The 15,509-nt window shown below is 31.6% G+C and overlaps 1 protein-coding gene across 1 annotated transcript in view; it reads left to right on the top strand.

Annotated features, from left to right (window-relative positions):
• Positions 1-15,509, top strand: part of Tbc1d32 (TBC1 domain family member 32) — a 185,562-nt gene that overhangs the window by 22,499 nt on the left and 147,554 nt on the right. Inside the window, exons 5-11 of the mRNA XM_048800402.1 lie at positions 698-766; positions 4,451-4,576; positions 7,308-7,386; positions 7,479-7,582; positions 7,673-7,734; positions 8,947-9,091; positions 11,422-11,481. Of these exons, the coding sequence (XP_048656359.1) occupies positions 698-766; positions 4,451-4,576; positions 7,308-7,386; positions 7,479-7,582; positions 7,673-7,734; positions 8,947-9,091; positions 11,422-11,481 (645 nt within the window). The remainder of the gene's footprint in view (positions 1-697; positions 767-4,450; positions 4,577-7,307; positions 7,387-7,478; positions 7,583-7,672; positions 7,735-8,946; positions 9,092-11,421; positions 11,482-15,509) is intronic.

Here is a 15,509-nt window from a genome sequence, read left to right as displayed (position 1 = left end):
ATAATTTTGTGACCTGGAGAAGTGATTTAACCTCTTTGGCTTTCATTTTTCTCATATTTCAGAGACTTTGTAAATTGAGGTAGAATAGTGCTTGCTACATAATAGATATGAAATTACAATTGTTAATATTATTTTTGTTATTTTTAGAGATCTTTTAATATGTGTATTTAAACTGTTAGGGAAAAAGACTTTTTCTTTCAAAATAGCTTATGTTCTATGAACTTTTTTCTAAATGTTAATTTTTACTTCAGGAATTTTTTCACAAAAGAACTATGGAAAAATGCTAAGAAAAGCATAGGAAAGGGAACAAAAAGTTCAAGCAGGGTTATAGCTATGTGTAGGTACTATTTGTGCCTTTTTATTAATGTGGTTTTATTTTTCTGTTTTGTTCATCGCACAGTTCTGGGTATACAAGATTCTGGTTATGCTTTTTTTTTATCTTATAATATTCTACACATTGCAGTTGCTCATCAAATAATAATTGTCATATACAGGAAGGTACACTGTTCTACTGGGACATTGAATTCTCATTAAAACCTCGGGAAACAGGATTCCAAGTTTGCTGCCAAGTCAAAATAGATAAATCTCTTCTTTTGTTCAGAATGCATACTGTGCTGGAAATTATGTTAACAATCATTTATAGCAATAGTTCTGAAAGTCTATGGAATTCCTGTGTGTTCTGTTGATTGTGTTACAGAGTTACAAATTTTGTCAAGGAAAATTACAATTGATTTTAGACCAGCTGGATCCTGGGCAACCCAAAGAGGTAAGTTTTAAGGACAGCTGTCAAATTTAGTCAGATACCATATATCTATTTATTTATTTTAAATTTTTAATTTGTTTTAATTAGTTATACATGACAGTAGACTGCATTTATGCACTTTGATATATATATATAAATATATATCAAAGTGCATAAATATATATATATAGATGGGATATAATTTCTCATTTTTCTGAGTGTACATGTTGTAAAATCACATTGGTCATGCAGCCACACATATACATAAAGCAATAATGTCATTTCTGTTTCGTTTTACTATCCTTCCTATCCCCTCATCCTGTCTCCTCCCCTCCCTTCACTTCCCTCTACCTAATCTAAGGTAACTCTATTCTTTTCTAGTGTCCCCCACCCCAGCCCCTTAGTGTGAATTAGCATCTGCATATTAGAGAAAACATTTGGCCTTTGGTTTTTTGGGGATTGGCTTATTTCACTTAGCATGATATGCTCCAACTCCATCCATTTATTGGCAAATGCCATAATTTCATTATTTAAAGCTGAGTAATATTCTGTTGACTATATATACCACATTTTCTTTATCCAATCATCTATTGAAGGACACCTAAGTCGGTTACATAGTTTACCTATTGTGAATTGATCTGCTATAAACATTTGATGTGGCTCCATCACTGTTGTATACTGATTTTAAGTCCCTTGGATGTAGATCGAGGAGTGAGATAGCTGGGTCAAATGAAGGTTCCATTCCAAGTTTTCTGAGGAATCTCCATAATGCTTTACATAATGGTTGCACCAATTTGCCGTCCCACCAGCAATGTATGTGTGTACTTTTTTCCCCACATCCTTGCCAACATTTATTGTTGCTTGTAGTCTTTATAATTGCCATTCTGACAGGAGTGAGAAGAAATCTTAGAGTAGTTTTGATTTGTATTTCTGTAATTGCTAGTGAAGTTGAACATTTTTTCATGTATTTGTTCATCGATTGTATTTCTTCTTCTGGGAAGTGTCTGTTCAGTTCCTTAGCCCATTTATTGATTGGGTTATTTGTTTTTTTGCTGTTACATTTTTTGAGTTCTTTATATATCCTAGAGATTCATGCTTTATTGGAGGGGCAATAAAGATTTTCTCCCAATCTGTAGGCTCTTTTCTCACATTATTGTTTCCTTTGCTGAGAAGAAAAGGACTTTAGAGGTCTTGTTAATGAAGTCAGATCCTAGGCCAACATGGTGAAGATTTGCGCCTAACTGACCTGTTAGGTGCAGGTCTGTTCTAGTGTCTAAGTCTTTGATCCTCTTTGAGTTGATTTTTTTGCAAGGTGAGAGATAGAAGTTTAATTTCATTTTGCTACATATGGATTTTATCCAGTTTTGCCGCACCATTTGTTGAATGCACTGTCTTTTCTCCAGTGAATTCTTAGAGGTAAATGAGAACACTGATACAACATATCAAAATCTTTGGGACACTGTGAAGGCAATACTATGAAAAATGTTTATTACATTGAGTGCATTCATTAAAAGAATAAAAAGTCAACAAATAAATGACCTAATACTACATCTCAAAGCCCTAGAGAAAGAAGAAAATCAGATATTACATATTTATAATATACTAGATTTCAGTCAGCAGCTGGGTTCTTTCTCTTGAGGCTGGGTTTTTATTTATTGTTATGATCAATTCTAGGCTAATATCACTAGTAAACTTCAATTTTGGAATAAAAGGTCACAGAATAAGGCAGATATTCTTTAAAAAATTGTCATGGTTTGTTAGAGAAAATCTTTTTTTACCCCCAGCTTTCATTGGTAAGAAATTAAGTTACGAGTAATTGTCCTTAAATTGTTCCTTTACTGTTGTTTTGTATGCAATATTTTAGTTATTGATTTGCTAGGAATTAATTTATTTCATGATTTTTTTATTTATAGAAAATGTGAGTAAACATTTAAAAAAATTTAATAGACAAATTTTATATTTATCATGTGTGACATGTTTTAAAGTATATATTGACTGAATAGTGAAAAAATTGATCTCATGAATGTATGTATTATGATTTTTTTTTGGTGAGAAAAGTTAAAATCTGCTTAGTGATTTTCAAGAAAATAATACATATTTATGTTGTCACAGTGTTGTATAATAAATCTCTTGAACTTATTTCTTCTAACTGAAATTTTGTATTTGACCAATATCTTCCCAATCCCTGTATTGAGACTTTGACAACTTAAATTTTTTGAAGAAGTAATTGTATATTGAGTTATGTTTATACTTAAGAGATTTTATCTGCTCTTTATGATGTATTATTTCATTTGAAAGTCAATCTGAAGTAGAAATACAATAGGATATTTAAAAAAATTTAACTAAGACTTTTGTGTATATGCCATTTAGTTCTAATTTTGGAAATGAATTATTTTTTTCAAACTTTACATTTTAAATGAAATGTATTGTTATTTACTCCCACTGAAATTTTCTAAAAAATCACTGAGGAATAATTTTTTTCTGTTCAGCATTTTGCATTGTTTTATTTCTTGGATCTTAGTAAATAACAGGTTTGAAAAGATATTGGAAATGAGATTTGACTTTTATATGATAAATCTTAACTTTCTTCTGTTTAAATGGATTACTTTGAAATCTATAGTTGCTCATTAATCTTTATTCTGCTTCTGGAATACTAAATTCTTAATAGTATTTTGTTCTAAAATTTATTGAAAAGAGGATACTACTTAACATTATAAATGAATTCTTAATTTTTAAAACTTCACATTCCCCTAATGCTTGTCAGAAATAAAAGTATATTTAGGAGTTATTGCATATGAGTATATAGATATTTTCAGATACTTGTGTATTCTGTATTTTTTTTATCTAGAAAGCTGTGAATGTCTTAATTTGGCTCCTGTCTCTGATGCCTCACCTTCACTTATGACTTCACTAGGCTTCAGTTTTTCAGTTGGGAAAGGACCAGATTTTAAAGATTAGATTGGAATTACTGTGTTATTCTTCATTAGCTGGAGTGTGAATAGGAGAGATGCTTTGCCCCGTTTGTCATCATCAGAGTGGAGTTATTCTCTGCTGCTGTCCCTTGGGTCATACTGTTTTGAGTGAATTCTGATTGGATTTTGAGAAGACTGATTACAAAGCAAACTTTTTGTAAAAATACAGAAATTCAATTTTGCATTCCATTGCTAAATTTTTTCCCCTATTTCAGTAGTTAGAAGGTCAGAAAATATGGTCTAGCACAAAAAAGTTCAAATGAATTGTTTGTGAGAATTGTTCACATGTTCTGGAATGGAAGTGTGTCACCAGGGGCATATCTAGGAAATGTTTTAAAATCAGAGCCCTCAACTGCAGAAGCACCTGTGTGGACTTTACTAGAATTGGGAAAATCTGTGGGGTGAGGCCAATAAAACATTGCATTGGTGATTCTGATTCAACCACTTTTCTTCTTTCTATTCTACTTAGATGTGAGATCTAAGTCTCCTAGTTCAGTTAGTGTTTAAATTTTCTTTGTACAAAACAGCACCCTCCCTCCCTTGATTAGTGATTAATTTACAAAATGAATTAATTCTCAAGAGTTACCTGATAAAAGTGTATTATTTTCTCATAAATGGCTTTTTAAAATAATTATTCAGATTCTGGCTTTGAATAATATTCTAATATTGTCTTGAAAAATTGGAATTATTCTAGTGGCTAACTATTAATAAAAATTTTTCTTTTAAAAAATTTTAGGTGAGATATGATGCCTTACAAACATTATGTTCAGCTCCTCCATCTGATGTCCTGAACTGTGAAAATTGGAGTACTCTCTGTGAAAAATTGACATTGTGTCTTTCAGATCCTGATCCTGTGTTTAGTGTAAGAAAATAAATAAATATTTTTAGAAATTCCTGTTTTCCCAACTAGAACTAAATGGAATGTGGGAGTTTTTTTTTGATAGCACAAATATTTATGGAATTTTGGTTACAGCTTTTCAGATTGTCAAAATTTCTTTTTTCAGTAATTAACTTAATACTTAATAATTAGATTCAAAGTATGGTCACCATCATACTTCATTGCCAAATAATATCCTGTTATCTTGTGTATTTTGTCTTATCCTGTGAAAGATACCCAAGTATTTGGGTTATTATTTTTGAATTAAGATTAATATTTTAAGGGCTCATGATAAATGAAATTTTGAACTTAAAGTGATTAATCAGGATAGATTCTAAAGTGTTCATATGATTTTCCTCCTGCATTTAAGCATTTATTTGGAGGCTGTCTAAAACAGAGAAGCCAGAAAATTATAAAGCTTAGAGGTTAGAAAATAAATTGAAATTACTCATAAAGCAAATGTCAGAAAATCCCTAAAATTATAAAATGGAGAGTAGAGATAAGATTGATTTTTGCAAAAATCAAAATGCATATGACTTTTCAGGAATGCAAATTATTATATGATGAAAAGTAAGCTTATCTTAAGTGCTATAATTCTACAGATAGTGATATAATGTGAATAAAAAAATCCTGACTTATCAAACATCAGGATTAAATACAAATTGGAGTTTTTAAATAATAGGGTCTTTTTCTTCATATTGATGGGTTGAAGAAAGCTTTGTTTTAAAAATTGGTATGGTTTTTTGTATAGAATTTAAGGCATTACCATAAGAGCAACATTTTTCTATTTGTTCAAGGAATTTGTATTGAATATATACAGTGTGCATGTTTTAGTCAGCTTTTCACTGCTATGAACAAAAGATCTGACAAAAACAATTTTAGAGGAAGTAAAGTTTATTTGGGGCGTAAAGTTTCAGGGGGCTCAGTTCATAGCTGCCTGGCTCCATTGCTTTGGGCCCAAAGTGTATCAGAATATAGCATGGCAGAAGAGTGGGTTGGAGGAAAGCGAATCAGTTAAAAATCATAACCCAGTCATTTTACCTCTATGCTTTCTTGTATTGTCTCACATATGGACTTTGAGCCAAAACCTCATATCTAAACTATAACAGTGCATCATTCCAGTTTAGATGCTGGTAATTTACCATGAACAAGGTAGAACAAGTCTTTCCCCTATGGAATGTGCATTCTAGTAAAGAGCACAGACAGTAAACAGTATGGAGAAATATAAGGTATCTTAACACATTTATCAGCTTAAGGACATTAATATTTAATTATATTATTAATAATAATTAATTGATAAACAGAAGTGGTTTGGGAACCATCTTTGTTATTCTTATCAGAGAAAAAAGATGTTTACCTCATACTTGGATGCAGTTCAAACTTACTAACACCAGAGGGTATTATAGACTTCTGTAAAAACAAGAACTTCAAGGGAGAAAAAAAAATATTTTTAGGGTCATGTTAAGGCTTTAACATTTAAAGGCTCTCTAATAAGAAATGCAATTGTAACTTTCCCTGCTATTTTTTTCCCTTTCTTAACAAAGAATCATGGCAGAATAGATTTTTTTTTATTTTAGTAACTTTATAATAACTTTATAAACATAGCAAAGTTAGTATAAGTTGTTTTATTTAACCATTATAGGTTATTAAACGGCAAGGGTCAGTTTTATTAAGAAAATTGAATAATTGTTATGGAGGAAAAATGTCAGTAGAATTAATCATTTTGAGGAAAACAAAGCATAAGTTTCTTTTCATTTTAAATTTTTGCTTGATCTAAATTGTTAAATTTGATTCTGTTTTTTAATCTCCTATCCTAAAGGACTCTTAAACATAACCAAGTAAAGTCTGTAGTGGTTTAAAAGTTTTACGGATACTTATCTATTGCTGTAGTTATGAAAATAGACTTCCCAAAGTATTTAATAACGTGTTGAGAAGGAATTTCTTGGGATTATTGGAAATCATTAGTCACTTGGGCAACTATTCTTGTATGCATATTCTCTTAAGTGATATAAACAAGACTATTAATTTTCCCCCTAGATTATTTGATTAGAAAATTTGAGGCAACTTCATGTTTTTATTTAATGGGAAGTTGGATTTCACTATTAGTACTAATCTCATCATAATATTTAATTTAGTATGATTAAAATAATAATAACTAATATTTTTAAGTCCCTACTAGTGTCAGGCACTGTTATAAATATACCTGTTTCTCATTTAATTACTTTACCTTATATTACATGTTATTACTTTGAATTTAATGTTAAATTTTAAAAAGTATGTTTTCTTGGGAATAGACACAATTATAAGAAAGAATCCTTAATGTGAAGCTACCCATGTAAACAATTTAGAAAACAAATCTTGGATTTGGAAATGCATGGTCTTTTAAAATTTAATATTGCCTATTCTGTTTCATTGTTTACTGGCACCTTTCCATTGTACCTTCCTCTATCAAACCTAACTTTTCTCCTCCCACTTTACCTTCCAATGTCAGTACCTACTATTCCCAGATATTGTGATAATTTATATTTTTTGTTATTTGCTGTTAGTTTTTATCATTTTTACTCTTTGCTTATCAACATAAGAGTGTGCTCTTTTTCATATACATATTTGTAGATTTCTGAATGGTTTATTTTGGTAAGTTTTTACTATGTGAAAAATGTTTTATCTTAAGTTTTGTGACAATCTTAGATGCAGATCATCTGTCTCATTTCTCCAGGACCGGATTTTAAAATTCTATGCACAGACATTTACACTTTCACCGTTGTATATGACCAAGGAAATTTATACAAACTTAGGTATGTTTATTAAATCATTTAAAAATGTTTTTTTCTCTTATATGCAGTTAAGAAATGATGATATAAAAGTTGTATATTTTTTCTTTTTTCAGCAAAATATTTGGAGTTATATTTTCTTTCTAGAGAAAATCATATTCCTACTCTTTCAACTGGTGTAGATATAACTAATCATAATGTGATCTGCTTACTCAAAAAGGTATTTGTTTACTAGAATATGCTTCTATTTTTAGTAGTTCTGTATTTAAGGATTCTAATATTGTAAGAACTCTTGTACATTGCTCTGTAGGTTCGACTTCTAAATGAGTATCAGAAGGAGGCTCCATCTTTCTGGATTCGTCATCCAGAGAAGTAAGTCTCCTAACTTATGCAAATGTGAAAAACATAGGTTATTGACCCTTAGACATTTCAATTGAGTAGAGACAGTCTTAATTGATTTACATGATTGGGAAGGTAATGTAGTGTTAAGTTTATCATATTTCACAGTTAGCACTACACAAGTATATCATTTTATATCACTTATCAAAACAAGGTAAAAGTAGGATCTTGTAGTTTCAGGTTTTCTTTGCTACTTTGGACTAGTTTCTTAAATGTTCTTTAACCTTTTTTTCTTTCATCTACAAAATGTCTAATAAGGTTCTAAGTACATTGGTGAATCTCAAAAGGAAAGTTTTGGAGAGTCAGTATTGAAATAGAAACAATATAAGTTATTTTTCATTTTTCATTTTTTAATTTGTTATATATGACAGCAAAATGAATTACAATTCATATTACACATATAGAGCAAAAGTTTTAATATCTCTGGTTGTACACAAAGTAGAGTCACACCATTTGTGTCTTCATACATGTTCTTAGGGTCATGATGTCCATCTCATTCCACCATCTTTCCTACTCCCATGCCCCCTCCCTTCCCCTTTCACCCCTTTTCCTCTTTGCCCTATCTAGAGTTCATTTAATCCTCCCATGCTCCCCGCCTCCCCCACATTATGAATCAGCATCCTTAAATCAGAGAAAACATTCAGCATTTGGGTTTTTGGGATTGGCTAACTTCACTTAGCATTATATTCTCCAACTCCATCCATTTACCTGCAAATGCCATGATTTTATTCTCTTTTAATGCTGAATAATATTCTATTGTATATATACCACAGTTTCTTTATCCATTCATCTACTGAAGGGCATCTAGGTTGGTTCCACAGTTTAGGTATTGTGAATTGTGCTGCTAGAAACATTGGTGTGGCTGTGTCCCTGGGATAGCTGGGTCAAATGGTGGTTCTATTCCCAGCTTTCCAAAGAATCTCTATATTGCTTTCCATACTGGCTGCAACAGTGTTGAAATAGAAACAATATAAGTTTTTAAAGCAGAAAAACTGAGTGTGAATCTCATCTCTGCTGTTTACTAAATATAAAGATTGTTACTAAAAATTATATTTCACAAGTGTAACGTATATCACCAGTTTTATACACACACACACACACACACACACACACGTGCGCGCGCACTTAAAAAAATAGTCTTTTTTATTTTTTCATAAAATCTCTTGTTCTTTCCCAAACTCTAAGGTATATGGAAGAAATTGTGGAGAGTACTTTGTCCTTGTTATCAGTTAAACATGATCAAAGTCATCTTGTATCACAAAAGATTTTGGATCCAATCTACTTTTTTGCATTAGTTGATACTAAGGCTATGTGGTTCAAAAAGTGGATGGTAAGGAAAACTAGAATTTTCTTTTGTTACATAATTTAAAGAATAACTAGTGTTTACTGTGTGCTAAGAGTTCTAGTCACTTTTATGTGTATTAACTTATTTCATTCTTCTAAAAATCTATGAGATAGGGTGGCATTAACTTGCCCAAGATCATTCATCTGGTATTTGGCAGAGTCAGAATAGGATTTTAAATGGTAATTTATTTGGTCTATTTAAGGTGAATGGCCTCTCCAAAAATCTAATTTGCTTTAGTTTATTTAAAAGCTTTGAAAATTTAAAATTGATGTGATAGGATCTCAGGATTCACTGCTGATTTTTCTTGGGCATAGGAGATATGTCTAAAATATTCCTCTTTGTCTCTTCCTGAACCTGCAGTTTAGGGAATGTGTTTAATGCCCAAATTCTAGTGGAGCTCCTCACATCCTAGAACTGAAATCCAAATTAAGAGTGGAGAGATCTTTATGCTATTACCTCCCTCCTCTGCTATGGAATAGTAGAGGTCTGTCTGTGTCTGGCAGTTGCAGCACTAGTTTCTGTGTTACATCTTATTTCTCTCAACCTGTCTACTAGGCTGTAGGTATCTGCTGCAGTAGAGAAGAGAGTGGCTGGGGACTTGCTATGTAAAACAGTAGCATATTTGTTTATTGCTCAGCACAGTTTGAATATTAAATAGCATATGGCTTTTTTCCCCCTACTTTTTGTTATCTAAACTATATGGTAAATGCCCAGTTAATTAGAAAATGATTCTGTCTCCAGTTCTTAGCTGCCATGTAGCCTACATAATAATGTTTGATAAATGTTTGCTGAATTTAATTAAATAACCTGAACCCTTTATTCCTTTTGTCTGAAACTTTCTCTTAATTTTTTTTCTTGATTATCAAATTAGACCTTTATTGAGGGAAGTTACAAAAAATATAAAAGCACAATTTTTTTCCCTAATTATTTAGCACAGGGATAACAACTGTTAAATTTTTGATTTATGTAAGTCTATATTTTTAATACACTTATATTTTTCTGCATAGGTCTTTTTTGTTTTGTTGTTTTTTTTCAATAAAAATGAAATCATATTCTCTTAATTTTTGAAAATTTATTTCACTTAACATTTTTGATTGCCAGTACTGATTCCAACAGAATGAGACAGATCACAAGAAAACTAAGTAATACATTTAACAAAATTAAACCTCAAATGTTTTATCATGTTAATGAAAATTTCTGTTATCCTTCTGCATTCTTTGTGTTTATGGCAGTGGTTGACAAACTTTATGTAAAGGACCAGACAGTACATTTTTCTGGCTTTATTGGCTGTCTAGTCTCTGTTGCAGCTTTTCAACCCAACTGTTGTGGCTTCAAAGCAACCATAGGTAATATGTAAATGAATGTACTTGACTATGTTCAAATAGAACTTTCAAAATCAGGTGGTAGACTGAATTTGGTCCAGGGACTAATTTGCTGAACCTGATCTATCAAAGGTGCTATGAACATTTCTTTTCAGAACATGGTCAATATTAAAAATAGTTTAAGTATGCATCAACATATTTACTTCATTAAATCAAAAAATGATGTTTGAAAACATTTTAAACTACATGGGATTTTGACTACCATCCAGTTAATTAAAATACTATTTAATGAATTAAAATCACTATTCCCCCAAATTCCTATAGTTTTTACTGGGAATTATTGTATTTAATATTTTTATTTGTTTTTAAGAAAAATAAAGTACTTTTTAACACTAATGATATCATAATCTAACAAAACAGTATTTATAGTTTTCCTTGGCTTTGTAGAATACATTGTATGTATAGACTTTAATGCCATGTATATTCAACTCTAAGGAGAGAATTAAAGATTTTTTGGGCACTTTTCAATCATTTTACAATATTATTGGCAGAAGGTAATTAGTATTTCAACCTTGGCAAGTTTCTGCACATATGGACAGTACAAGTTTTCAGCATATGATTTGTGATTTTTTTCTCCTCCTGCTTCTGTATACTTTCTTTGGTTTCTGTCATACACTGGTAGTTAGGTATGCCTTTTTGGTGGTGGTTTTAAACAAGTTTAGCATGGAAACTGTACGCGATGGATAGAATGTCTTTTTTTTTTTTTTTTTTTTACTGGTGTGACACTATAGGATCTAAAAGTATTTTTTATATCTTTTGCATTCCTGAGATTGCTTTCTTCTTAATACAATGTACATTGAAAAACATTCTTGGCATTGGTTATAATAATTTAAACCCAATTTTTATGTGATTTATGATATTGGGTAATGATGCTAGAAAAAGATTTTAAATGGCATAACTTGAATATTAAATATCATTTCTTCTTAACTTTAGCATGCATATTATAGCAGAGATGTGGTACTGAGGCTTCTTGAAAAGAAATATAAGTCTTTGGTAAGTCAGTACTTTTTATGTTCAGAAATAATATCATAGAAAGATTATATGATATAACTTTTTGAGTATGCAAAGTCAAATGGGGATGATTAATATTAGCTAATGAAGCAATTCCCCTTTCATGTGACCTTAAACTACATTTTATGAAACATGAAAGAATAAAAGTAGAGACTTAAGAAGCAGTCAGGTTAACAATTAGGAAATATATAAGTACATATTAAAGTGGGCTGCTGTAAATAACAAGGTAGTGTGAGAGAAGCCATATTTCTAAGTATTACATGTAATTTGACTGAGGTCAGACATTGAGAAGGTAATTACTTCTATAAAATATAACTCTAATTTTGAGTAAAACTTGCAAGAAAAAACTCGAGTGAAAAGAGCTTTTGTATTTTTAAAAATTGGTGAGTTATATCAAGTATAGATTTATACTCTAAAATATATTATAAAAATTATCTATATTTGTTGCTGTAGAACATTGTATAAGGGCCCTGAAAGAGATGGAAAAAAAAATCAGCAAAATAAATAAATAAATAATAAATATGAAAAAAATCAAATTTATTAAAATATTTGTTATACTAGTATAACTTTGGGTCAATTAGTATGGTTTATGTAATTAGGTAGACAAAGGGAATATTACTAAAATTGTGGGTTTTGGGGTGAGTATAGTAGAGCATAGGATGAAAGGAGGAGAAAAATAATTGTTTTGTGTTTGAGAATTAAGAAAATTGGGTAGAAGTGAGGAATACTGTACAAATGGATAAGAATTTATTTGTACAAATAAAGGGTACTTAAGAAAAGAAAAATTGAACTGAAATAAAGCCTTTCTATCTTTCATTTTTCTCCTGTTCCTACTTAAATGAATTCTTTGTTGCCATATGAGCATAGACTTCTGGTGCTGGAAGAGAGAAAGGGGAAAAGCCAAAGAACAGGACAATTTGCTGCCGCCCCTCCGCCCCCCATGTATACATAGGAACACTGTTGCTATTAGAGAGGCTCTAGTGCAAGCATTTAAAATGTTTCTTATAAATTGATTCTTACAATCTGTTTCTTTTTTGAAAAGTCAACCCTCTATCAGTCAATTTTTAGCCTGTAGGTAAAATTACTTCATTATAAACCACTTCAATATTTTATCAAATTAGTAAAAAATTTTGTTTTATGTTTGTAATGGATCAGACTTGCTATAAGAGACTTCATTTTAAATTTCTTTTTTTTCTAAAAAGCTTTTTAAAATTTATAAAACATCAAAAAATTTTTTTAAGTAAATTTGGTCCTACTTTTGAAAAGAAGTAGAGAAAAATGAATACAAGATGCATTTATTTCCATTTTCTTTTCAGAGTTTAGATTTAATTGTGAATCTGTGGTGGAACTTTAGTCCACTCCTTTAGATTTATCTTTCTGTTCTGTAATAAATCCTTGCATTAGAATCTTAATCTGAGTAGCCTGTTCAGTGTAATGTTAATCTACTAAAGCTTCTCCTTTAGTTTCTCATTAGTACTGTCTGATGACATTTTCTTCAACAATGGAAAAATCTACATTTTTCAGCCACTAGTCTTATTTGACTATAGAAAACTTGGAATATATCTAGGATAACTGAAACACTGAATTTTAAGTTTTATTTAATTTTAATTTAAATAGTCACATGTTTAGTGACCACTGTATTTGTGTAATTCTATCTGTATGTTTTTGACATTTTCAATAGGTAGCATTAGGGCATCAAACAATTTATGTATGTGCTGTCAGTTATTTATAGAAATTAAGATACTCTTTGTTTTCATGGCATTGCACAGTCATGAACTAGTGAAAAACATTTTGATTTTCAGTGTAAATATTTAACCTTTTGTTTTTAACAATTTGAATAATTGTTCAGATACCCTTAAAGGAATGAGTTCTTAAATGGCTTCAGGTGGCACCATTTTTCTTATTCTCTGAAAGTTATAGGTGTTATAGAAGAGAAATGTTTAAGCAAAAAAATGGTTGAGAGGTTGTGGGTAATGTCAGCCAAAGATGATGGAACTGTGAACTAAGGATATGCCCCTGAGAAATGGGATAAAAATGGATAGATCCATTACTGTTGTTAGAAGTAGGATTTGGAGGTCTTGATTTTTGAAGAGGGGATGGTGAGACCTCAAATAATTAAGTGATTAATGTCATTAAGTGAAGTAAGTAACATAGTAGAAGGAAAACATTGCTGGTAAAGTAATGGTTTTTTTGATTTTGTAGATTTGGTCATATAGTGTTTGAAATGCAGATCTCCAGAAGACATGGCTCTGATGTCTGAAATTTGATTTAGACAAGATATATAGCTATGGGAGGTGGTTCTGAGACAACCCCCAGATTTGATGATTTTCTGGGAGGACTCAGGACTCAGTACATAGTTGTACTCTCAGCTATCATTTGTTACAGTGAAAGGATACAACATAAAATCAGCAAAGAGAAGAGGTAAATTTGGTGAAATCTGGAGGAAATGAAAGTGTAAGATTCTAACTGTTTTACCACGGAAACACATAGGACATGCTTAAGTCCTCCAGCATTGAATTGTGACAACTTGGATAAAATGTTATCTATTGGGAAGTTTGTTAGAGATTATTGAACAGTTTATTTTATTGGGGTCTGACTGTATAGGCACTTTCTGCCTAACACATATTTCACATGACTACAAATAATGCAGATATTCAGCATAAACCACATTTTTTAAAAAAAATTATTTTTTATAGTTTAGGTACAGTGAAAGCCCTCTGATCCATTCTTGGAATGATGGTGATAGGTAACAGAGAGATGTACATGGTGGAAACATGAGGTTAAAGGAATGATTCTATAAACTGGGTCCATTGTGCTGGCCTCCACATGCTTTTTTGTGGGGATTGAACTCAGGGGCTGTGACCACTGAGCCCTGTCCTCAGCCCTATTTTGTATTTTATTTAGAGACATGGTCTCACTGAGTTGCTTAGCACATCACAGTTGCTGAGGCTGGCACAATCCTCCTGTCTCAGCCTCCTGGGCTGCTGGGATTACAAACGTGTGCCACCGTGCCTGGCCACATGTTTTTCTTTTAAAAAACAAATTACCAGCAACCCTGCCTGGCTTAAATTAACAACGTATATTACATTCTTCATCAAACTACCCATTATTTGAAGTAGAAATACTGGTCTGAAAGGCTCCATCCTGCTAAGTTACCCTTAAGTGGGGGACTTTGGTGACCCTTATAGAGACTAGATTTCAGAACTCAGGGAGATAAGGATAATTCCCTTTAACTGTAAAATTTTTAAGAATAAGTTCCAATCAGCATTGGCCAAAGTGACCCATAGTTGCCTCAGACCATTACTGTGTACAGTGGTTTGGAAATATGGTGCAATCATGCTGTCAGTCAAAAGTCAAGAGGTTGGTGGGACTGTCTGAAAACTTCCCTAGACCCCCAATAAAACTAGAGGGCAGGGCTGGGGATAAAGCTCAGTTGGTAGAGTGCTTTCCTTGCATGCACAAAGCCCTGGGTTCAATCCCCAGCACCACAAAAATAAATAAATAGATAAAAACAAACAAACAAACTGGAGGGCATGGGATGGGGGCACATATCCCTCACTCTGAGAAGACTCATTCTCTCCCTTGCCAATGACCTGTTTCCCCCTTTTCCTATCTGTCTAATAAGCAGTCTGTTCTTTTAATAAGCCTCAGGTCTTGCTGGAATCCTCTCAAGCAAGAACACTAGAGGCCAGGGTAGAGACTTCCACATCTGCCTGGCTTGGGCTTCACAGGCAGTTTTTTTCTGCAACAGTGGGAACTTCTAAACTCCAATTTTCCAGATGCTATCAGAGTCTAACCTTGAAATCAGTACTATCTAAAGACAGAAGTCCTGCCATGTTAACTTTTTTTGTTTGTGTGTGCACAGACCTGAGGTCACAATAAAATGAATTAGATAGGGAAATCCATTGATAACTGCATACCATCATTGTGAACTTGCCTCAGTTCATACAGTCTTTTTATATATATATATATATATATATATATATATATATATATATATATATATATAT

The sequence above is a fragment of the Marmota marmota genome, unplaced genomic scaffold (assembly GCF_001458135.2).
Source record: "Marmota marmota marmota unplaced genomic scaffold, marMar, whole genome shotgun sequence".
NCBI classification, from domain to species: Eukaryota; Metazoa; Chordata; class Mammalia; order Rodentia; family Sciuridae; genus Marmota; species Marmota marmota.
This window is presented reverse-complemented; position numbering and strand designations above follow the sequence as displayed.